This window comes from Anguilla rostrata, chromosome 1, assembly GCF_018555375.3.
Source record: "Anguilla rostrata isolate EN2019 chromosome 1, ASM1855537v3, whole genome shotgun sequence".
Taxonomy (NCBI): Eukaryota; Metazoa; Chordata; class Actinopteri; order Anguilliformes; family Anguillidae; genus Anguilla; species Anguilla rostrata.
Window position 1 is genome coordinate 41,224,533 of NC_057933.1, and position 26,546 is coordinate 41,251,078.

General features: G+C 40.9%; 1 protein-coding gene across 2 annotated transcripts in view; it reads left to right on the top strand.

The window, feature by feature from the left end:
* Positions 1–26,546, top strand: part of vwc2 (von Willebrand factor C domain containing 2) — a 66,166-nt gene that overhangs the window by 24,373 nt on the left and 15,247 nt on the right. The window contains exon 3 of one of the 2 annotated variants that reach the window (XM_064337362.1): positions 3,073–3,391. The exons of the other annotated variant lie outside the window; for it this stretch is intronic. Within the exon in view, the coding sequence (XP_064193432.1) occupies positions 3,073–3,143 (71 nt within the window). The 3' untranslated portion in view covers positions 3,144–3,391. Of the gene's footprint in view, positions 1–3,072; positions 3,392–26,546 lie in introns of those variants that run through there. 2 annotated transcript variants of the gene reach the window in all.

Consider the following 26,546-nt stretch of genomic DNA (forward strand, 5'->3'; position numbering starts at 1 on the left):
AGCCGCACTATGGAAACGACATAGGTCTGACACTTGAGCTTTCAGATCTTTGTTGCAAACAGCAAAATAATCTGGGTTGAGTAGTGGGGTTGGGAGTCAATTTTGTGTTCCTGGATGACACATAGTCAGAGATCAGCTGCTCATGCTTTATGCGAAGAGACACTTTAGGAAAGGCCAGAGGAAGAGATCAAAGCAAAAGGCACTGCTAACATCCACCTCAGGCAGTTGTTCATGAATATCAAAGAACATCTGTGGTGAGCATATCGGCTTGTACGGTGGTCCAAGTATCCCATAACGCTTTTTGGTGTTAGGAGTATATTCATTCCTCCATTTCTCTCTCACAGATGCACATTACTTCTGATTGTAAAAAAAAAAAAAAAAAAACTTTTCTTTGTTTTTGCTAATTTTGATTATGTTAATGGATTCTGTCTATTTTTCACGTCGATAGCTTATTCTTTCTTCATTTCGTCTTAGCAATAGAACTGTATTTGAGAGAATATCTGTCATTCGTGGTTATTTTTTGGTACTGCATCTAGTAGTCAGGATGGATGTGTTATTGTTTTGGTTGCTGTTTTTATTAGTTGGTTTCTGAAAGACCTTTTTATTTACAATCATGTCCAAAATCATAAGCACCCTTCACAAAGATTCACGAAAAAAATGGTAGAAAAGAAATAACACCATTACTCAGATATATTGTAATTTCTGCACATGGAAAATATTGAACTTTATTGATGATTCTGTGGAATCAACCAAAAACACACTTTTCTGATTATAAATTTATTTCCAAAAAAAAATTGACTTTACGATTAATGGCACCCCTGTGATTAGTACTTGGGACAGCCTCCCCGGCAAGAATAACAGTACTAAGCCTTTTCCTTTATTGTTTGATAAGGTTGGCAAACACATTTACATTTGAGGGATCTGGTACCAGTTCTCCTTGCAGATCCTTTCCGGATCCTTGATATGCATGGATTTGCATTCCTGGACTGAATATAGCTCTTGGTTCCAGTCATAGTTTCAATGACAGTGGGCAAAGTCCAGATGTGTGAATGTTTTGGTTGCTCTCAGCTTTCTTCATACAACCCTTCCAAAGAGCCTGTTGGTAGAGAGGTGGTGTTTTATTGCTGACTTTTAGACTTGACGGCCCCAAGATTCAACCAAACTCAGTTCATGGATTGTGTTCCTTGGGTCCTCCTTTGCCTCCCCCACCATCTTCCTCACCATGTGTGGGGACAACATTAACATACATCCTCTTCCTGGCAGATTTGCAACTCTTAGAACATTTCTGAGCATTGCCCTAACTCTGGTATGTTTAATTGAGTGATATGTTCAATTATTTATGTATTTTCTGTACTTGATTCTTTAGGTCAACAACCATCTGTCCATTTTTATTAGATAGTTTTTTGGATTTCCCAATGGTAATGTAAGACAAAGGGATTTTACATGCGCATTACCTTATCATACCTTAATAAAACAGGAATAATGGAAGGCCACAATAAAGTTCCTTAAAACTGATATGAACTTTAGTTGAATTTCATTGCAGAATTTTGGCTAATAATTTTGAATAAAAAAAGTATTACTGTATTACTCAAGACCAACATTTTTAATGAATTTAATTTGTATTAGAATTAAAGTACATCCTTTTCTCAGTTTGAGTATAAAATATGACTCATTAGCTATACTCATCAGCTCTTTTATTCAGCCTTTCACCCTCATTTTTGGCATCAAGGGTGTCAATAATGCACCTGACTTTCTGGATACCCGTAGAGTACAGATGTCAAGGTTTTATCATTGTAACTTTGCTTCACTGTAACTGCTGATTTTCTGAGGTCATATGGTGAAATCTTTGCCTTTACTGCTTTCTTACCTCTGGCTTAGACTGGTCATATCCTTGGCAAGCAATGTGGGTGTATGCACATTTCACTCGAAGGCCTCGCTATTGGGCCAATACTAATGTGAAGAGTGATAAACACTGGGTTGCAACCAAAAGCACTTCAAAAAGGTAGAAGGGAGATGTTGGGTTGCTGGGGGAACACACAGTCTCAACGAAACAGAGATATTGGAGGGCATAAATATTCATGCAGAGACTTTGGAGATTTCAAAGTGCTGTCAGAAAGACTTTCAAAGAGCATCTAATGTTTGACTGTAAAATTGGTCCTTTGGGTATATTTGTTTACAAATTTAATTGTTTGAGTACAAGCACGTTATTAGTGTTCTTGCTATTTGCCTTGTATTTAAATTTTGTCTACTGTAAAGCACTGTCTTCAGCATCCTTTCCATCAGTTTGCTGCATGTTGGCCACTTGAGACACATTGTTTGCAAAAAATGTGCAAAGAGGAAATGTTTGAATCCCCCCATTCCCATTTAAGAGACTCAGTCAACCTTAAGAAATGTCACAAGTCAACCATTCAGAGTGTGTACATCAATGTGGAGTACTGGAGGATAAGCCAGAAAAGCCTGCTCTTGGTTCACATGAGAGATCTTGGATTTCGGTCACTCATGAACCCAAGACCTTTCACACTTGACTCACTCTGTGTGAGCCAAAAAGAGTTATCTTTAGCATGCAAAATGCCAGAGCAGTCAAGTTGATTGTGCTTTGCATGCATAGGTTTGAATGCCATATTTTTCCAGAAAAAGTCTAAGGTTCAGGTTAAGTCTAAGTTTGTTTCTAGTTCTAGAATTATAATCAGTAAGCTACTTCACCGTAGCAGATGGCACTTCAAGAATATTCAAACCTGCACATAAACAGCTGGTTGCAGTTCGTACTCTCATTGCTTGCAGGATAATTATGTAACTTTTTTTCCTTGCACCGCAGTTGATGATCTGAAAATGTATGTTTAAATCATTAAAATGCAATGTCATGGTCGAACTCAAGTCATATTTAAAATCTTTCTCATAGTCCATCAAGACATTTACTGAGGCAGTCACCATATCCATGTTGATTTTGTGGTTTTTTTAAGTACGTAGTTGTAGCAGAGACTAGTATAGTGCCTTCTGGAAATAGCTGGCACAAAATGAATTCCCTCCAACAAATTGCACGAAGTTTAATTGCACACCTTTTCTTTGGCTTAGAGTGGAGAATCAGAATTGAAGGACCACACGCTGCATTCTGGGACAGGGAAACATTGGGGGAAATGAAGTGATGCACTGCTGTCTGTCATGATGTTGTTGTAGTGACACAAATGTGTTAATATGCCCAGGACAGGTGAACACATATGCCCCGAGACTCTATACAGCTGAGCTCCCCAGACTTATTACAGAACACAAAAATCCAAAAAACCATTTGACAACCCATTCAAAATTGGTTTAGTCTATCTTTCTATCTCTACCTCTTTGTATTGTGCATTTTGTGATTTTTTTTTTCATCCATACATAATTATTGTGGGATGGTGAAAAAATAATAAATTAAATCTTTTTGTCAACATTTTTTTTTTGTGTTGAAAGGGAGCTAATGTTTCTCAATGAAAAATAAATAGGAAATGTACTGTAGAATAGTTAATTAATTAGAGTAGTATTAGAATATTTTTGAAATTTTGATTTGCTGTGTTGTCTTTCAGTACCTACAACAGCCACAGAAATATTCTGATCATTGAATGAGTACGTTCCAAGCAATCTGAGTTGGTTATTTTGTGGGTTTGCACAAATGGGGCAGCCGTGATGACTGTATATTTACATTTTAAAACGGTAGGCTGATTGTGTTGGGTATTGATAATGGTGTTTCTGTTACATGAATGGGAAGCAAATAATTAGGCTGCTGTAAAAGCAGTTAGTGTCCCACTAACATGTTGGTGTTACTTCATAGAAATCTGTGCGCACCGTCTGTGCATATATGTGCAACCAAAGACAGTAGAAATGCATTTACTAGGCATAGCAACAGACTAACATTAAAATTGACACCACCGGTCCAGAAAAAATTGTAAATCTATGCGCCTGTCCATGGCACATAAAAGGTTAAGAACCACTGAGTTAGGGCATTGATTGCTCATGGAATCTTAATACACAAATGGAACAAGAGAAATGAGAGACAAAAGAATATTTTGCTTTTATTTTAGCATATCATTGAAATTGTTTCCCTGAAAACAAGAGTGTCAATTGAAATAGTTTCTTCAGCCTGCAAATAAATATAATTTTCACTATAACTATGTTAAAGCAATATTAAGAAATCTGACTAACTAGTGCACCACACTGAAATTCAAGTGCTCACACTTACCAAGAAAATAAATTATTTATGCCAAAGTTAAAATCACAGTTCTAAACTGAATTTCCTGCAGCACTTTTAGTCATCATTTAAATAAAGCCGATCAATTTTGCACCATGCATAATGCACACATACCTAAGTAGTCCATTAAGGGTCCACAAGTTTTATGTACGTATATTCACAGCATGTTCCCTTCCTCTGTGCTGGCAGCTTCATGAAATGGTCTTAGTTTCAACTTCCTAAGATTCTGCCCCAAGTTTTGAGAATAAAGCATAATATTATTGTTCTTCCCAGGCAGTACAAATACAGTTATTATTTCTAGAGATGTCTTCATCTGTGTGAATTCATACAAATGTGTAACCATATTCAATGAGCTGTTAAGCTACTGAAAAGCACTGTTAGCACTGGAAAATCTGTGATAAAAATGCAACAATACACTTGATCTCTATGCAAATAATGCATTCTAGTGTGGTGAGGGGTAATAATGAATCAAACACCAGGGTTTAGGAGCACAAAGGAATTACTAGAAGCTATGTATAGGGGATAATATGAGTCAATGTACAAGTGGCACGACACACCCACCGCAGTGGAACTCAGGTCAGAAGTCTGCGGTGGATGTCAGATAAACCAATGCTGAGACAAATGAAACAGCAAGATTGAAGTTGCCCTGCTCACCTACTGGGAATGGACCAATGATGTCACTGCCACCCACTGCTCAGGAGCACCTGCTATCTGCTATTGCCGCAGAGCCGCACTGGACCTTTCTTAACATGGCAGTCTTCACAACAGCAGACTATCTTCCGGCTGTATTAGTTCTGTCCCCTGTAGAACTGCTCCCCCATACAGTGTAGTGTCTTGCTCACCCCATGTACTGTATTGAATGTCTGACAGGTTTTGTGACATGTAGAATGAGATGTCAGCTTTCAACTGTCACCGTGCTGTTGCTTTTGCTGTAGCCTTCCACCCCCTCTTCAATCTTCAGTGTGTCCCAGTCCTCCTGCTATGTCTTGGGGCGGGGGCTGGGGGGGGGGGGGGTGTGTCTCCTCTGCAACCACTCCAAAAGCTGTGCCTGGTTGGAGTCTTGTGCACGCAGATTCTGCTGCTGAGGGGCAGTGACAGCACCTCCCATCGGCACCCAGCACCTCATCCACCCGTCCCTCATTCCCCCCAGCCACTTTACTGACAGCCCCCCCACATTATTACGCAGCCCAAGTCACACCATCATTACTGACAGCCCCAAGTCCCACCACATTCTACACCCAGGCCACACCATCATTACTGACAGCCCCAAGTCCACACCATCATTACTGACAGCCCCAAGTCCACTCCATCATTACTGACAGCCCCAAGTCCACACCATAATTACTGACAGCTCCAAGTCCACACCATCATTAATTACTGACAGTCTCAAGTCCACACGATCATTACTGACAGCCCCAAGTCCACACCATCATTACTGGCAACCCCAAGTCCACACCATCATTACTGACAGCCCCAAGTCCACACCATCATTACTGACAGCCCCAAGTCCACACCATCATTACAGACAGCCCCAAGTCCACACCATCATTACTGACAGCCCCAAGTCCACAACATCATTACTGACAGCCCGACACCCACGCCATTATTACTGACAGCCCCAAGTCCACACCATCATTAATTACTGACAGCCCCAAGTCCACACCATCATTACTGACAGCCCCAGGTCCACACCATCATTACTGACAGCCCAACACCCACACCATCATTACTGACAGCGCCAAGTCCACTCCATCATTACTGACAGCCCCAAGTCCACACCATAATTACTGACAGCCCCAAGTCTACTCCATCATTACTGACAGCCCCAAGTCCACAACATCATTACTGACAGCCCCAAGTCCACACCATCATTACTGACAGCCTCAAATCCACACCATCATTACTGACAGCCCCAAGTCCACACCATCATTACTGACAGCCCCAAGTCCACACCATCATTACTGACAGCCCCAAGTCCACACCATCATTACTGACAGCCCCAAGTCCACACCATCATTACTGACAGCCCCAAGTCCACACCATCATTACTGACAGCCCCAAGTCCACAACATCATTACTGACAGCCCGACACCCACGCCATTATTACTGACAGCCCCAAGTCCACACCATCATTAATTACTGACAGCCCCAAGTCCACACCATCATTACTGACAGCCCCAAGTCTACTCCATCATTACTGACATCTTCACATCCATCCCATCAGTTACTGACAGCCCAAGTCCACACCATCATATACTGACAGCCCCAAGTCCACCATCATTACTGACAGCCCCAAGTCCACCCATCATTACTGACACCACGTCCACCCATCATTACTGACATCCCATGTCTACCCATCATTACTGACAGCACCAAGTCCACCCACTTTCATACTGAACCCCAACCCACCCCATCAATATTGCCACCACTGTGTCCACCTCATCATTACTGACATCACCATGTCTACCCCATCTTTCCTGACAGTACCAAGTTCTCCCCCACTTCTATAACCCAAAATTGACAGAATAGATGACAGCATTGCCTTTTTTCCATCCCTCTGGTGTTTTGGTGACAGTTTGCAGATATATTTTATATACTTTTCCCTGGTCTTGGTACAAGGCCACACACATCAACATTCACTTTTTCATCTCACCCAGGGCCATGCATGTCATCACTCACTCATTCATTTCAAATTTGGCCCAGGCATCAGACACAGACTGCAGATGTTTCTTAGCTCCTTATCGTGGCTGTGGGTCCCTGGACATGCTCAATATGGTGAATGCTAATGCTGTCTCTGGATTGTGCATAATTCATTTTTTTAACACAGGGATTTCATCTTCAAACAGGACAGCTGGAGAATGAGACTTACCAAAGTCCCTAGATTGCAGAGGAGAAGAGCTTCTGGCAATTCAGTTGATAAGATGCCAGAAATTTGCCATTTTGCATTTCCCTTATCCTTGCCCCTTATCCTTGTAGAAAGCAAAATTTTACACACACTCATGCCAAGACTATAGAGACTAATAAATTACATTTTAATTTTGGATTACATTGGTTTGTTCTATATATGGCATGCCCACTGCAATATGTATGCTAAAGCTATTATTGACATGAAGTTTTATGTGAATCAGCCGTTTAGGTATTGAGAAGTATAAAGTCCTTGACTGAAGATGATTGGTTCTTGGTGGCCGGAGTTTTATAACCTAAGAATAAGAACATAAAATTTTATAATAAAGCAGGCCATTCAGGCATGAGAAAATTTAATAAGCATATCCATCACTAGCACTGTATAAGATGGAGAAAAGACAACTCAGCATTTTGTGTTCCTAAAAACATTTGCTGATGGTCTAAAACCAACAAACTGAGGAGACATTTAGGGTCAATTGTAGTGTAGCAATTGACAATAAATATATACAGGGGGGAGCTCATCCAATGCTGCCTGGCCTGGTGTCAGCAAAGATAAACTATGTGGTAATAGATAGGTAATGGAGAATCTATAAGAGCAAATAGACGGAGAGGCTGGGAAAATTATAGCCTGAAGTATAGACTATGTGGTAGAGTAGATAGAAATTAATATTAATAAGTAGGGCTAGGTGATACTTCAAGGCATCCAAGTTACAGCATGGTATGAGATTGAACCAAGAGAGGGAGCTCGATCATTCTGTGAACTTCAGGAGGGAGAAAGAGAACATAAATGCAAATCGATTATGAACTAGATAATTACGAAATTACTGTAAGAATGCACTAGTAGAAGTGTAAGCGCTCGATGAAAAGGCTCCAAGGCACAATGCTATGGCAGAATGTAAAAGATTTGTAGAAAGGTGCACACAACCATGAGAGTGACCCTGGATAGACCGCCCTCAAACAGAGCAGAGAACAACAAAACGCATGCAGTGGCAAGGTGATAGCACCATCAGTTAAGGTGACCAGACAGCCCTATGTTTTCATCTACCCATACCACATGCATTTAACTATAGAATTGTCTAAAAATATACATTTCAACCTATACTTGAACATAGAGACTGTGTGTCTGAAGGCCAGGATTGAAAAGGAATGTTGTTCCAAAAGACAAGACCTCTGTAGAAGTAACTGATGCCCATCATGATTTTAGCCATTTTTGGAACTTTCAAATAGCCAGTACTTTGCGGTTGAAGTAATCCTGTTGGAGAGTAAGTCTCAAGTACTCGACAGATATTCTGGAGCAAGGTAATTTAAAGCTGTGCAAATCAAGAGAAGAACCTTTAAGTCAATTGTAATCTGAACAGGCAACTAATGAAGAGATGTGATTATCAGACTGATATGGTCATATTCCTTGTTTCTTACATGAACCAAAGAATAAGAACCTTAAAGACCTGTATAAGAACCCTTGCACCCTTCTGTACCAGTTGGAGACATTTCTAGGTCCAGATAGCAAAGCATTACAGTAGTTCAGCTGAGAGGACTGAAAAGCAAGAACCATTAAGCAGGGACAATGAGGGACAATTTTGCATTAAGCAGGGACTATTTTTTAAAAGTGCAGTAATTTCTAAACGGTGAAATCAAAATGTATAAAAATACTCTTTAATAAAAGCCGAGAATCTGTACTTCAACCACATGTGAATTGTTTGATGAGGCCACTGTACAGTACTGTGCAAAAGTTAAAGACCACCGTTTATTTTATTTCCCTTTAACAGCCAATATTTGCAAGTTATTTATTTTTCAGTGTCAGAAAATTATGTAGCAAATGTATGTGTAACACAATATTACACAAAAACTTCCACAATTTTTTAAATATTGAATTGTTCAGTATTTAGTGTATTCAGCCTTTGCTCTAATTACAGCTTCCATTCTTTTTGAAAGACTTTCAGCTTTCAGGAGAGTTTTTTAAATAAATATTTTTTCCATGTTGATGTCTCTAAACCACTGAAGGTTCTAACATTGTCATTGGCGCTTTTGGTAACAACTTTTTTTGGGAGGACACAGCTGTTTTTTGTTGATTGTAAGGATTTTAGTCTTAAAGTGGTAGTAGGATGCACAAAGGAAAGAGTGGACAAATACTGATAGACTTGATATTATATGTAGTGGTGGATACTTTTCTTGAATTATTGTCTGACCCTGAAAAAAAAAAAAATTGCTGAAAAAAGGTTTGCTGAAAAAATGGCAGATTTGACTGGAAATTGAATAGACGAAAGGGTGAACTTTTGCACTGTCCTGTATATTCTAAGGTGAAAGATGGCCACTCTTGCTATACTATCAGACCCATATTTACTAAGCATGCTACAAATTACCGTGAGAGCTGAAAAACTATGCGCAGCTGGAATTTGAGACACATGTTGTTCCAGTGGGAAGAAAAACTGTATGGGAGGAAATCTCAGCTAAAGTAGGGAAGAGTCGTCATAAATGTAACAGTTTTTGGATTTTGCTCATTTACTCAGAAAATATTTAACCTAGCACAATTAAATTTTACTTCGAACTGCTTTGACATGTCTGTAGTCATTAGCCATTTCAATTACATTCATAACTTAATCTAGAAGATACAATTAAAACCAACTTACATGCAGTCCGGTGTTATGTTACATTCATGCCACTGAGTTAGTATGATTTCAACAGGTGCGGAATAACAGTAAATGAAAATGTGTGTACGCAGGTTTTTTTCTGCACATACTAATGTTAATGAAGGAACCACATTCCCAATAGTAACAAGAAACCAGCCGCACCCTCAGATTATGAAACATGGGGCTTTATTCATGAAAAGACTGTGCATACACATTTATGCACAAGCAACTTCGGGAGGTAGTGAGTCAGTCAACACCCAGGTAGCTTACCATGCAGACCAATCTGATGTGTGCTTATTATAAATGCCTGTGACCAGGTGGCTGTTTCTTTTACAGTTTTCACTTGGAGCATCCAGAAGTTGAGGCTTTGTCAATGCAGCAAGCAAATTAACATTAAATACTGAAATTAGTCAAACACGTTGATAAGTAAAATTAATTTCTTTAATAAATAGTAACCCCTTAAGTCACACTGGCTCTTATTCAGACCTGAGCGAGTTTATTTGAATGAAGTTCATTTTACAGAGAAATTCTGTTTACAGAGAAATTTACAATCAATCTGTTCCCACAATATACCATTTGAAAGTGTACAAACTCAGTTGTATCTCTCTAAACAATTCAGTATCTTTATCACAGCATGGATCCAGTGAATTAAATTAACAGTCATTTGTAGTCCCAAAAATGTGCATGGAGAAACATCAATAGAAAGTCCAATGTTTACTTACGGAGTGTAGCACAGTGGGTAAGGAACTGGGCTCGTAACCAAAAGGTTGCAGGTTCGATTCCCAGGTAAGGACACTGCCGTTGTACCCTTGAGCAAGGTACTTAACCGGAATTGCTTCAGTATGTATCCAGCTGTATAAATGGATACAATGTAAAATGCTATGTAAAAAGTTGTGTAAGTCGCTCTGGATAAAAGCATCTGCTAAATGCCTGCAATGCAATATAATACTTACCAATTCTCCTGATTAATTATCATTGTTGTCTGTTTCCCTCAGTACAGCCAATAGGACCAGCTGTGCACCAGCAACAGCTCAACCTGGTCAGTATAAGTTCTGCCCAGTACACAGCCAGCCAATGGCAAGCTATTATAGTGATGATAAAAATAAAAAAAGTTACGCACCGGCAATAAAAGTTCTTTATGTCTAAAAAAGGTTTTTGTTTTACAGCAAAAAAATGTTTTGCAATGCATAAGTCTAAACAGAAGACTCAAAATTTGGAGGCCTTGTATGAAATCACTCATCTGAGTGAATATTTCTGGGGAGGACAGTGAAAATAACTTTGACCCCACATTAGAGGGCATGTTAAATGAAGGACTTGATCCCATTTTATATCCTTGAGCATGTAAATACATTCTCAAAATATATTTATTATTATTCAGTACACTTAAATAAGGAGTTGGGCTGATTTTGAATTAAAAATGTGGCGTGAAATTGTGAGACATGTTGATGGGGGTCAGGTATTTGACAGAAACTTCAATTAATGGACCTCAATCAATGGATTATTAAAGTAGATAGTTAAAGCAGTTATTTTCTGCAATCTTCCAGGTATGCTGCTGCAAGAGGTGACAAAGGCAGAGCTAGGAGAGGGAGGTAGAGAGGGGGTAGAAGGAGAAGGAGTGGGAGGGGGAGGATGGCCGGCTGTGGAAATTGTATGTCTTCCTCTAAAATATAGTATACAATATATCTTATTTTATTCCTCAAAACACCCATATCATTTGGTTATTAAGTGTCCTTTTGGAGTCTCCAAATGGCCTTTTTGGAAACCCCCCTTGACATAGCTTTAAAAAAGCCATGCAGAATGCTCATTGTTGATGTGGCTGCAATGCATTGTGTTTATAGGTGGGAAAAAGAACTTCCAATTCTACTGTGTTTGAGCTTCTGTTACTTTCTTTCAATATTTAGGGTAATTTGGACTCGTGAAAAACAAATGTCCATGGGTTACCTTTAAGAAGAGGCTAGGATTATGTAGTCAAAAGGCTTCATGAATAGTAACTATTTTATTTTGGCTGTGTCATTTTCACGCTTGTGTTAGATACAGAAAGGGTTAAATATTTTAAACATTTAAAATTCCTAAGGCCTCCCAAAAAGGATACTACATGTAGATGGTTTTCAGGACCATCTAGCGTTCCTTATCTCCAAATCTGAAGCCTTCTGCATGACCTCCGAGGGTACCAACCATCTTGTTTTCTCTTTAGATGGCATCCTCAAAACTTATAACTGCAAAAAAAAAATCCCTTTCATGTCCCATTCCTCTGGTGCGGTTTTCAGTATCTCCACAATATTACTGCCAGTATGGTTCTCGTTCATTGATCTTGTCTGCAAAACATGTGAAATCAAATCTCCTCAGAGATACAACTAAACTATATGGACGCAGATCTTTACACATAAAAAGTACCACCGAATCTGTAATCTTCTGTGCACAAGCTGAGGTAGATAGAGGCTTGGAGGGGATTCTATCTACCAGTGTAGTTTGCCTTGGGTCCACAGGTTTCAGATGAGGTTGCTGTGCTATTTTGTGTGGTGTCTTGTTGAGTTCACAATTTGGTTTTATTTCCTGAATATTTTATTGAAGTATGACAAAGCTTGGAAACGGCATTAGGTTTATCTAAATCTTTCCTCACTGTATCATTTTAAAACCGAAATGCACCCAAGTCAACTTTGAAAGATGAAAACACTGCTCTATTTTGCGCCATGCTCGCTTTTGAAAATTTGCAATTGGGTGCCGGGAGGCAACTAGTGTTTTAACGCTACAGTGACATCTACAGGAGGAGAGGTTGGAGGTTATTTAATCACAGGAATTTGAGGAAAATTTAAGGACATTAAAAATCTGTTTAAAACCTGAGTAATGTATCATTACGATGGGCTGGAAAATCAATACAGTATCGCGGAGAAATGCACATCCCTACTTATTACACATCTTGTCTATTTTATACATCATTTTTGATCAAGAGTGCCAATAATTGCACTAAATAAATAAATAAATGAATTGTGCCAATCAAGAGTGCCAATAATTCTGGACCTGATCGTATGACCCATCTATAACAGTTTTTAAGAGTAGGCTCAAGACCTTTCTGTTCTGTTTGGCTTTTTAAAGCGCTGCACGGCACTGTTATTTGCAATTTTATCTTTTCTTTTATTCTTTTCTTTTTCTAATTTATGTATCTTTTGAAATAGATTTTAAACTGTTTTATCTTTTCTTTTGTATTTTTAAACTGATTTTAAACTGTTTTCAGTTCTTAAGTTGCACTTTTCTTAAATTGCACTTTTGCTGGTCTTTTTTCATATATATGTCTTTGTTCTTAATCTTTTCTGGAACTTGCAGAGGGAGCTCCCTCCCTGTGTACCTAGCACTCCTGACTAGAGTGTTCCACCACATAACTCCGCCACATAACTAGGGTTATATCCGGGGGTTAAATTGGGATTTGGGAGGTGGGTGGACGCTGAGATCCGATGGGAGGTGGGTGAAAAAAGGTACAAACCAATGAATGTCTCAGCTCAAAATAGTTGTATGTTCAATGTATTGTGCACATAATTGTAATTAGGGAAAACAATGTTTTAAAAAAGAATGTGTACTATTGATGCAAGTTTTTACATGAAATATTTCAAGTTTATTGAGTGTCATTAATGCTGAGAATTTTTTTTACCCACAAAAATAATCGGTCATCCTCCTCTTTTGTCCTCCCTTTCTTCCTCCTTTATCTATCTTTCTTAGCGGCGACTGGTGAGCTGAAAATTGGTGGGGCGCAAAACATTAATCTTAAACTGCTTTAATTTATTTTCAGTGATTAACAAGCATGCAAACAATCTGACTAAGCAATTGGAAAGGGACACACACCTTCTTCGCCTTGTGTTAGGGAGATTAAATGATAAATGTGATTTAGAAAAATTCGTTTTAATCATTAAGCAGTGGCGGAATCTTCCCCTGATTTTCCTTGAGTATCAATACAATTAATCCACAAAATAGGCTACTCAATACTATCATATATAGCCAGCTCTGCCCAAATAGGCAGTTTTAGCGAGTAGCCTAGGTCTTATAGCCTACATTTATTTTCATTTGCAGTACGAAATTGTGCACATTTTTAATCAACATTATTTGCAAATACATGCACTTTCTCCGCACTCGTATTCATGGCAAATATCTGCAATGCGTAGATTGTAAACAAAATTGAACTGCAGGTTTTGTTTTTGCTGGTTATTCTGAAAGCTAACACGGTAGACAACAGACTGGTGTATCTTGTAGACTACTTGGTGATTAAAATGGATTTTTAACGGATAAATTGAATTTATGATTTAATCCCCCTAACACGGTATGAAGATGATGTGTGTTAGGCTACTTGCAATTTGATTAGTCAGATCGTTGGACCGCTTGATAATAAAGGAAAATTACTAATGAAAACAGGTTGAGATCAACGATTAGTTTAAAGGACAGTTTTGCGCGCCACCAATTTGCAGCTCACCAGTCACCGCTACCTGCTGATTTTGCTTAAGCAATCAAAGTTGCCGTTAATAACAGCCGGCGTTCGTGGGGGCTGTTTACTCATCTCTCTTTAATATGTTGCATAGATGAAATTACATGGTAATGAAATTACCTACCGCGTCCGCTTCCAAACAATCAAGACAATCAACAATATTTTTCTTTCTGTGCCTGTCTATATAAACGACTGTTCCTCCTGAGTTTTTTTTCTTCGGATTTTTAATTGGTCGAGCGAGTAACTGGCTAGAGGGAACACATGGACTGGAGCACACGAAAAATGGACTGGATTGTCATAGTTACTTGTAAAACTGCCGGTCAAAATTATTTATTTATTTATTTACCAAAGGTGGTTGGACGCCGTCCATCCGTGTCCACCCCCAATTTAACCCCTGGTTATATCTTGGGAGAGTTAGAAGTCTCCGACATACAACAAGTTTCCAGGCGCAGCCTGAGAAGAACTCCTACTTTACTTTTTACTACTTTTAAAATTTCTTTTATGTATTTTAAATGTACTGTCAAATCAATCTTTATTTTTTTCACTATTCTGTAACGCACTTTGAATTGCATTCAATCGTATGAATATGTGCTATACAAATAAACTTGACTTGACTTGACACAGAATGAAAGCAGTCAAAACAGGGCATTACCTTCTTCTACATGCATGGCAAGCGTCTTTGGAAGCTTCTGCATTTCAGTAAATTGTCAATCACATATGCCAAATGAGTAATGAGGCAGAGAGGAGGGTGTAGTTGGCACATGACATGGAAATGAATTCTGTGTGATTTCTTTATGCCACTATACCTACAGCGTGTGCTGAGTATCAAGATTCTGCTGATTAGGCCGTAGGAGTCCTATGTATTCACATGTTGACATTTTAGCAGATGCTTCTGTTCAGAGTGATTTATACACATTAACTTTTATATATACAGCTCCATAATATTTGGGTCAAATACATATATTTCTTTCTTGATTTAGCTCTGGATGCCACAATTTTAGGTTTGTAACCAAGCAATTCACATACTATAACATAATGACAAGAACAGGCTATTCAACCCAACAATGCTCGCCATTTTTCTGACAAAATTACTGCTCTGATTACCTACAGACTAGATAGTACTCTAACACCGTATCAAGCCTAGAGTTTCTGCCTCTACTACGTAACCTTGCAGGCTATTCTGCACATTGACTACTCTCTGTGTGAAAAATTATTTCTAATGCCTGTATGGGAAATACCTTTGCTAATGATCCCTTGTTCTACTAACAGAACTCAACTCAAAGAATCTCTTGTAGTTCACTTTGTTGATCCCCTTTATAAATTTAAAAGCCTCGATCAAATCACCCGAGTCTCCTTTTACTAAGCTTGAAGAGGTTAAGTCTTCCCTCACAGCTTTTATCTTTCATACCGGGAATCAATTTGGTTGCTCTTCTTTGAACTTTTTCCAGAGCCTCTATATCTTTCTTGAAGTACGGCTCCCAGAACTGCGCACAGTACTGTTAGTGTGGTCTATCAATTATATAAGTAAAACTGCCTTGGATTTATACTCAGTACTTTTGGCTATTTTATTTGCCACATGTAGAACTTTACATTTGGCTATATTAAATTTCATTTGCCCACTTGTGGATTTTATTTAAATCTTCTTAGATTACTTTAGTAGATTCCAAACTATTAGCTGGGCCTCCCAGTTTTGTATCATCTGCAAATCTAACTGATGTACTTTCTATGTCCCTGTCAAGGTCATTGATATAAATGAGGAAGTGAATTGGTCCCAGTACCAATCCTTGTGGGACTCTACTTCCAACAGTTCCCAGCTGAGATAATATCCCTCCTACTACTGCTCTTTCTTATGTATTGGTATTATATTACCTTGCTTCCAGTTCTCAGGTATTTCTCCAGTTCCTAAGAACTGTCTAAATATACCTGCCAGTGGTTTAAAAATGATCTCAGCTAACTCTGAGTACTCTTGGGTATATACCTTCAGGGCCTGCAGCCTTATTTGTCTTTAAGTAATTCATCCAGTATTTGCTTGTCCTCTATTTCAATATCTGATTCTGAGTACTGAATACAGAGGTGTCACTAGCGGGGTGCGGGGGGTGCGGACCGCACCGGGTGACACCATCAGAGGGGGGTGACCGAAATGACTGGCAATACATTTTTTGTGCAGTGTTTTGTGTAGCGACGAGTTGAAACAGCTAATTTCTCCGATGTAGTTTGCTGCCGGTTTATGTAATTAGCGGTATTAATGTGACGAGAAGCGCTTTGTTGTTTAAATTCATAACACACAATTCGTAGCACCCCCACCCCCCCGTTGACAACGTCGGGTGTCACCAACCCTATTGACGCCACTGACTGAATATGCCTTCCAGTCTATTAGTAACCTATTCTCTGGTAAAACTCTCAACAAATTAACTATTTAAGGCATCGGCAATATCTTTATTCTTAGAAAGCAATGTTCCTTCTTCATTCCTGATGCACTTGTTATCCTCTTTGACTTTCCTTTTCATACTACAGTATTGAAAGAGACGTCAAGGATTACTTTTAGCATCTTGGGCAATTTGCCTTTCAAAGAGCCTCTTGGCTTCCCATAGTTCTTTTTTAACCTTAGCAAGCTATTACAATATTGAGCATTATTACTCTCAGTGCTGTCATTTTTATATATCTTATGCAGTTTTGTTTTTTTCTCAACTCTCCTGTATGCTTTTGTTCTCCACTGGTGAGAGCACTTCTTCAATTTACATTTCCTTACCTTTGGATTAAATTTATATTGTGCCTCAAGAATAACCCTTTTGAAACTTTTCATTCACAGTCTTGCAGTTAAGAAGTTGCACCCAGTCAGTATATTACTTAAATAGTGTATTCTTGCATGTTGTTGAAATTGGGTCGTCCAGAATTTAAAATTCTGGCGATAGAGGGGGCCTTGTTTATTTGTCATAATACATCAAATTTAACTGCAGAATGATCGCTAGTCCCAAGTGGCTCAATCAGGGGCGTCGTAGTGAGGGGAAAAGTGGGACTGACCACCCAGGGCCCGAATGGAGGGAGGGCCCTCAAAAGGCCTGGAATGATGCGTGAGAGACATGGATCAAGAGAGGGAGGGGGCCCGCAGAGACTGCTTATGTAAAGGGCCCAGAATTTTGTGCTACACCCCTGGGCTCAATTACCTTTATGCTACAAATTCTGCCCGGATCATTACATAGCACCAGATCCAGAAATGATTTCCCTCTTGTAAGCTGATTGACATACTGTGCCAAAAAGAGTCATTTACAACATCTAAAAATTCCTCCTCACTTTTTTTTTAATAGTAGGGTAATTGAAGTCACCCATAATAATAGTCTGACAATCCTGACAAGCTTGTTTTATGTTTCTACGTGATTAAAGTACAGACTCTCAGATTTTATTAAAGGGTATTTTTATGCATTTTGGTTTCATTACATTACATTACATTACATTACAGGCATTTGGCAGACGCTCTTATCCAGAGCGACGTACAACAAATTGTATAACCATAACCAGGAACAAGTATGACGAAACCCCTAGAGAGAAGTACCGGTCCAAGTACAGGGAACAACCGCATAGTTCAACTTGGACCCTGATGGTTAAACTGATTAACACTAACAACGAGAACGGCAACAACGCAATCTATGGAAAAATAGAAATAAATAAAAATACAAGTAGTCGTTAAGACAGGCGCATCAACTAAGTAACCTATGAAACAGCTGCCTAGTTACAACCCTAAGTTTAGTCATTTACAGGGGGGAAGGGAGGGATGGAGAGAGGTGCAGCCTGAAGAGGTGGGTCTTCAATCGTCGTTTGAAATTGTTCACAGTCTCAGCTGTTCTGACCTCCACAGGGAGGTCATTCCACCATCGTGGGGCCAGAACAGATAGGAGACGTGTTCTGGAAGTGCAGGTGCGAAGAGGGGGAGGTGCTAGGCGTCCTGAGGTAGCAGAACGGAGGGATCTGGCTGGCATGTAGGGTTTGCATGGTTTCACCATGTAAAAATAATAGCATGTTTCATACATAGACCCCCCATTTCAGGGCACCAAAATTTTTAGGACAAATGGCTTCACAGGTGTTGTTGATTAGTCAGATGTGTTCAGTTGCTTCCTTAGTGCAAGTATAAGAGAGCTTTCAGTATCTAATCTTGATTCAAGGCTTTTTATTGCCTTTGGAGTCTGTTACTGCCGTTTGTTAACATGAGAACCAATGTAGTGCCAATGAAAATCAAGGAAGCCATTATAAGGCTAAGAAAAGGTAAAAAAAACAGTCAGAGACATAAGCCAGACCTTAGGCTGAAAAATTGACTGTTTGGAAGAAAAAGAGCACTGGTGAGCTCAGTAATCACAAAGGGCCTGGTAGGCCAAGAAATACCTCTACAGTTGATGACAGAATATTTTTTTCCATTATGAAGAATATTCCCCAACTACTGTCCACAGATGACTTCAGGAACTGAGCTATAGAGGCTAAACTACAAGGTGTAAACCACTAGTTAACTGCAAAAACAGTACCTAAAAGAGCCTGTAGAGTTCTGGAAAAAGGTCTTGTGGACAGATGAGACCAAGATTCACTTGTATGAGAGTGATGACAAAAGCAAAGTGTAGAGGCCAAAAGGAACTGCCTCAGATCCAAAGCATTCCCCCTCATCTTTGAAACATGGTGTTGGGGATGTTATAGTTTGGCCATGTACTGTATGTCTGCCACTGGTGGAGGTTCACTTGTCATCACTGATGATGTAACTTCTGATAACAGCAGCAGAATAAAGTAAGTTTACAGAAGCATCTTGTCTGCTCAAGTTGAACCTAATGCCTCAAAACTCATTGGACAGTGCGTCATCCTACAAGAAGAAACTGATCCCAGACATACTGCTGAAGCAACAAAGGAGCTTTTCAAGCCAAAGACAGGAGAATTCTTGACTGGCCAAGTTGTTTGTCTGATCTGTGATCTGTGTTTCATATGCTGAAGAGAAATCACCAGAGAAGACACTCAGCACCTGGTGATGTCAATGGGTCACAGACTTCAATCAGTCATTGCATGTAATGAATATGCAAAGAAGTACTAAACATGACTACTTTAATTTACATAAATGAATATGTCCCAAACATTATGGTGCCCTGAAATGGGGGCTATATATAAGAAGTGTTGTAATTTCTACATGGTGAAATTAAAGTGTGCAAACCTTTAAATAAAAGTTGGGAATGTGCACTACGTGTGAATTGTTTGATTACAAATCTAAAATTGTGCAGTACACAGACAAATTTTTTTTCCCCCCAAGCGTTATTGAGCTCACATACATACAGTCCATGCCGACAGCAAGATATTTTACTGAAGCAGTTCATTTTAAGTGCTTTGCTCAAGGGTAAAACAGCTGCACTCCCGCTGGGAACTGAACCCACAACCTTCAACTTACAAGCCTACTTCTCAAACCATTACGCCTGTGCCACACCGCTTACCTCACCTGTGCGTGACGGCTACCTCATGAACTGCTGTGGCTCACACGAATGTGCGTGTCCACACCGCCAGTGTTGCTGCTGCGGCGTTGCTACCACCAGCCCTATTTTTCTTCATTGAGTTTACCTTTGATAATGGCCATCAGAAAAAAAAAAGAATGTTTGATTTAATTTCACTATGAATTTAATTTATATTTAGTTTAGACAGAAAAAGGTTAAGAAGCGTGTGCTCAATTGTCAACAAAATAATATTTATATTTGTTCATGTTTGTGACATATTCAGATATAGCCTAGACATTATAGTGAAAGGTGTCAGTTATGTAATGTTGCTGGTATGATGTCAATTTGACTGTCAACAGATCTTTTCACTGTCTATTTTTGCTGAGAACCGCACACCATGCGCATGAAAAATAGGCTCCATGCCGAAACTCTAGATGATGCGCATCTGCAGCGAGGCACGAACCGCGCCTCAGACGCGCGTTTCACGTAGGCTGTGTGGCTGCACTAACCTGTTAACATGGGCGCCGAAATGAAAAGCAAGAGGTTCCACGACCGTCACGCACAAGTGAGGTAAGTGGTGTGCCACAGGCTTTACAGTTTTAAACACATTTCCTGAAACTACACCTAATTTTCTCAAAGCTCTGAACACAAAACACAACTGGTTAACCATTTTCTAAAAGGCCCACAAATCTCTTGCAAAATAAAACAGCATTCAAAATGATGTTATGTTTTCTCAAAATTGAACCTTTTCCCAAACGATGCACACATGCAATAATCACACTGCCCACCAATTGTGTTAAATGAAAAATGCTGAAAACCTTTTCTTATCATGTGTCCCGTGTTACACTTCCTAGTTACGTATACTGTATGTCCTCAGATATTGAAGTTATACTTAAATTCAACAACAAAAGATTGTTTCATTGCCTTGTTCTATCCCATTTAATAAAGGATTTTTTCACTTGGAGACAGAGCGCCTTGGCCTTTTTCCCTGGTATCGCTCTTTTTAAGTTTATTTACTTTCCAGTAGCGGTGTCTTCTTCAAGGACTGTTGTTCAGTGTTTGTCTACCTGCCTTACCAATGAGCTCCTGTTGTTCCTAGGCCCAAGCAGAGGTTTTTTTCAGTTGTTTCAAAAAAGAACAGAATTGTTTGTTTTTATTTGGCTTGCATAGATCGAACACCAGGAAACAAACAGTAGACATACCCTAGAGTAAACATTATTTTACTGTTAATGAAGTTTAGATACAGTTTTTACAATTGGTTACAAGAATTTCTCAACATTCAGTTAACCTTTTCAAAACTTTACTCTGCATTCATGTCAGGCCACAGATTCTCATCCACATCACATGCAATATGTTCTCTGAACAAGCATAGGAGGAAATATTGCTTGGCATGACTGATTCGCCCTACAAAGGATTCTGCTTTAATATCCCCATATGCCTCCTCCTCAGTCTGGATAAGGGCATACCTTCAGGGGAATTTTGGTTGTATACCTTCCACCGCCATGCTGCAAAAGGAAACTACAGGGCTTAGGAATGGAGAATAAGGTGGGAGATGTAACTGAAAATTGTGGGGTTTTAATGACCCAATTTCAGACCACAGGAGCCCAACAGAAACTTACGTTGTCCCAAATGACCTGGGCCATCTGGTCCTCTCTGATGTGGTGGAATGAGAATGTTGTGCAGTGCGTCCAGGAAAACTAGAAGGTAGGCAGTGTTATAAGGACCAAGGATGCAGTGGAGGACCCTATGCTGGCTGATGGCTGCATATGTGGTCACATTTCCCCCATGTTGTCCAAGGACTTAAATGATGGCTTAGTGGATGGCATGGCATGATGTTGCAACCCCATCTCCTTGTCTCGGCCAGGTTATACCCCACTTCATCAATAAAGATGATGTTTTGTGGGATGGGCAGTAGCCGAGTGCATTAATCATATGATAGGGACGTGGGGTATAATGGACGATAAGGTCTTCAACAGTGGATCCAATGTCATGAAATCATTAAAGCCATAAAGCCAAAAAAAATCTGTACAACATCAGGAGGATTCGACCATACCTGACGACGCACTCCACCCAGCTGCTCGTCCAGGCTACGGTGACCTCTCGCCTTGATTACTGCAACTCTCTCCTTGCAAGCCTGCCAGCTTGTGCCATACAGCCACTACAGATGATTCAGAATGCCGCTGTCCGACTCATCTACAACCTCCCCAAATTCTCCCACGTCACTCCTCTGCTGCGATCACTTCACTGGCTACCGGTTGCTGCTAGGATCCGGTTCAAAGCCCTGACCCTTGCCTACACTGCTGCCAACAGGACAGCCCCCATCTACTTGCAGGACATGACTCAATTCTATGTGCCTGCTTGACCACTTCGCTCTGCGGCAGCAGGGCGCCTTGTAACCCCTCCCACCCGCCCAAAGGGATCACAGAGCTTCTCCACCCTAGCTCCCAGTGGTGGAACGAACTCCCCGTCCCTCTCCGAACCTCCCCCTCACTACCCATCTTCTAACGTGGCCTGAAGACTCATCTCTTCAGACTATACCTAGACTAACCACCACCACGCTGTATATTTCACTCTTTTATAAAAAATAAAAAAAAATAAAAAAAACCCTTTTTCCTGTCACTTGTTACATGTTGCCCCATCCCTGCACTTCTTAGTAATTTGTATTTGTCCTAATACTGTAGCTTATTCTTCTGCCTAGTTGGCTTTGCAGATGTTAGGCCAGAATAGTGTTCATTGTTCTCGGCTAGAAATAGCTGTACAAAATAAGTATTGTACCTTACTGAACCCGTGTTCAGCAGTTGTCTACGACCATGAAATGCACTTTTTTTTTGTACGTCGCTTTGGATAAAAGCGTCTGCCAAATGAATGTAATGTAATGTAATGTAATAAAGCTACTGGGGAGGCTGGATTCTGTCGAGCAGGGGGGTGGGGGTGGGGGGGGGGGGGGTTCTCTTGGTTAAATCCTTCTTACATTACATTGTTGCCATTCCATTTAAAATGGATATTTATATTTATATTTATACTAGTTCCGCGATAAGGAATTAATAACGTAATTACGAAAATAACATTATTTACCTTAGATAAACATTGGATTGTGTGGCCCCCCCGAGCGGTTGTGGCCCTAAACAATCGCATAGAGCATTTATGCCACGGGCCGGCCCTGATAATGGAACACACATGCATAAAGAATCTCAAACATCCACTGACTTTCTGAGACACACATACAATCAGTCACTCACTAGCTAACTCTAACACACACACAAACACACACACACACACACGCACACACACACGCGCCATATGGAATATTCAGTGTTCATTATGTTTTACAATCCTCTATTCAGTAGGCCTATGGCCAGGTGAACTGTAATTCCCTGAAAGATATACCGGTATGTATACCGATAAGACCCAAATTCCAATAAGATGTAGTGCTGTCCTTGGGTTGCTCAAAGTTTTTGTTTATGCCCCAAATCCTAATGCATGTTCACACAGTTGATCTGTACCTGTGGTCTGAATAGTTTAATTGTGCTGTGCAATGGTCAGTCAGTACCTCTATCAGACACAATACAAATTTTGTATTTTCTTTAGCACTTCTGGCTAAAAGTCGCTTAAAGATTAATGATGTCTGTGACAAACACGCCTGCCACAGGCCACCGAAGTGGCTTTCTTTGGGGCCCTCCAGCACAGAGACACAGGGAGAAGATGTTCAAACAGTCCACATTTATTCCACGAGGGTTTGGCAAGATGGTATAGCCAAATGAGCAGATGTTAAAACAGTCATGACCGAAGCTCTCTGGTGTGGGTGGGGATGGCAGATTTAACCTGTGCGCAGTGATTACCTCACTACGCACAGGTGCAGCCACTCCTGTTCCCGGGTCCAATTAGACCTGGCCAATTATCTAATTCTCAACCAATTATCCAATTGGCCAGGTCCAATTAGCTTGACCCAGGGCAGGTGTGGCTGCTTAAACCAGCCATCCCCACACCACATACCCCCAACGCCAAACTGAGGCCAGGGAGACTCACTGGCCGAAGCCTGCCTACCCCCCCACCCCCACCCCCACCCCCACCCCCACCCCCACACTCCCAACAAAGCCAAAGACAACAAACAAAGAACGAAAAACAACCAAACGGACGAGAAAGGAAGCAAAACGGCGCGGCCACCGCTCGTGCGCCGCCCGTGGCTGACCCGCCTTCCCGGCCAAGTCCAGCTCACGGCGCGACCACCTCTCGTGCACCGCCCGTCGCTGACCTGCCTCCTCGGCCAGGTGCAGCTCCTCAGCGTCCCAGCTGAGGATTGCCTCCTTCCCCTCCCTGGTCATCTTCCGCTCCCCATTCTTGGCCCGGAGGATCCGCCCGAAGCCCTGTCGGGAACACCTCAGCCGCCCCTCGTCCAGTGTGCTTCCTGGCTGGCCCTCCTGTGCCTCTTTGCTGTGCCGGAGGAGCCCCACGTTGGGCGCCACTGTGACAAACACGCCTGCCACAGGCCACCGAAGTGGCTTTCTTTGGGGCCCTCCAGCACAGAGACACAGGGAGAAGATGTTCAAACAGTTCACATTTATTTCCACAGGCTTTGGCAAGATGGTATAGGCCAATGAGCAGATGTTGAAACCACGTCTGGCCGGTAACTCTCTGGTTGTGGGATGGGGATGGCAGATTTAACTGTAGTGATTACTCACTACGCTAAGGTCACAGATCCTGTCATGAATCATTAAAGCCATAGCCAATAAAATCTAACATCAGGCAATTCACCATACTGGCCACGTCCACAGCTGACGCCAGGCACGGTGTCGGCTGCAACCTTTGCAGTGCAGTTGTCCTACGCACAGGTTCAAATGCCGCTGCCACTCACCACCCCCAACCAAGACTTCTGCTGCGATCTTCACTGACAGTTGCTCAATTTGCCTATACCTCTTGCCAAACCCTCCTTGGACATGACAATGTGCTGCTTGACACTTCCTCTGCCCGTGGCCTCTGTACCTCCAGCGCCCAAAGAAAGCCCACCGTAGCCGTGGTGGAGCGTCCGTTCTCCGACTCCCCCCCACAACTGGCTGAGACTCCTCCGACACAGCTAAAGCCACCACCACGCGTAATCACATCTTTATACCTCGTCACTTGTTACAGGCTCATCCTGACTTCTAGTATTGTTGTCCAAGTAGTATTGTCTGCAGTGGTGAGTGGGAAATGTGCATGCTCAGGCTAGAAGCGACAATGAGTATTGTACCACTGCCGAGGATAGCAGGTCATACGACTCATGAAAGCCTTGTACGCGCTTTGGAAGCTTGCCGAAGATGTCGTAGTAAGCTACTGGGAGGCGACGCAGCGGTGGGGGTTTGTTCCTTTCTCTACTTTGTTGTTTTTAATGATCTTGTTTGTTATCTTTGCTGTTCGGTGGGATATAGCGTAATTACGACATAACTTCTTTACCTCAGATGAACTTGGTGTGTGCTGAGCGGTGTGGGCTAATCGCATGGCTTTATCCCAGCCGCCTGCCACATGGGTAAAGAATCAACTCTGATTCTGGCCAATGATAATGGGTCACTCACTAGTAACTTAGCACACTAAACACACACGACACAGACGCGCTGACTTTGTGTCATTATGTAATCCTACTGGCCAGCAGGTAACTGTATCCCAAGCACACCGGGAGTTCTGTCAGACAGGTTAAACAATGTAGCTTCTTTTGGCTTACCATTTTGTATGCCCAAACCTTGTGACAATGACTGACTGTGGTCTGAAATCTTTCTGTGCTCTGTGCTGGTAGTCGCTCTCCCAAAAAGTAAGCACTTCTGGCTGGCCTTAGAGTTTTGACTGTCTTTATTGCTTATTTTTGCACTTCTTGTTGAATAGAATTTTGTTGGTTTCTCAGCACAATCTATGGACGTGGACATCTACACAATAAATAGTCTTTTGGTTAAATCAATATATTGTTTGTTTGCATAATTACATACTCATATTTCTGTTGCAAAAGCATTTAATCAGTTATAATCAGCAATATAAACAATTTATTTCAATGTGCCAAGAGTCCACTTTTTTACCAGTCTCTCACATTCAGTCAGATAAAGTACTTGCTTCTTACTTGTAGACCACTAATGATGCTTTGAGCACTCCTTGCCTATTCCAAGGATTTTCTAGCATGATGTGTAGTGTGCACTTATGCACTCCTCTCCAAAAATCAGACACAAAAAATAGTTCCATAAAATTCAATCTGTCCCTGGAAATAAAATTTATACAACTAGAACTGAAACTAAAATATATAAAAGTAAATAGAAATATCTCTGTAAAACTAACAAAACCACACTGAAAACTAACTGAAACAAAATTGAATTTCAAATGAAAATAACATAAAAGCTAATTCATAAAAATGAAAACTGTAATAATCCTGCAGAGGGTGCAGGGTTGAAGACTCATGAGCAGTTATCGGAGATGTGACATCACTAAAACTCCTGGAGAGTGAGGTGCGGGGCTCGCTGCCAGGTCAAGTGCTGAATTTTTTTCAATGGGCCACCTTCCGTTCCTAATTCTCCCAGCCCCCCATATCAGCTACTGTCCTTTTTCCACTTCAAGCCTGGGAAGTTTTGAGGAGGTGAAGGGAAATGTCCTGTATGGTAAAAATCAGAAACAGCACGGCCTACAGGATGTTTGAGAACATCAATGGCAGGGTTATCTGAGGGGTCAGATTATGGCAGGGTTTAGGTGGAGGGTGCTTTACAACCTCCCTCTCTCCAAAAGTTCAGGGGATCTACAGTGGAGGGAAATGCATGGGGCCCTGGTGACAAACACTGAATTGGACGCAAATATACAGGAGGGGTGCCCTTTTTGTAGTCTACCTGAAATGGTTGTGCATGTGTTTGCAGATTGTATCTGGTTATCTTCTG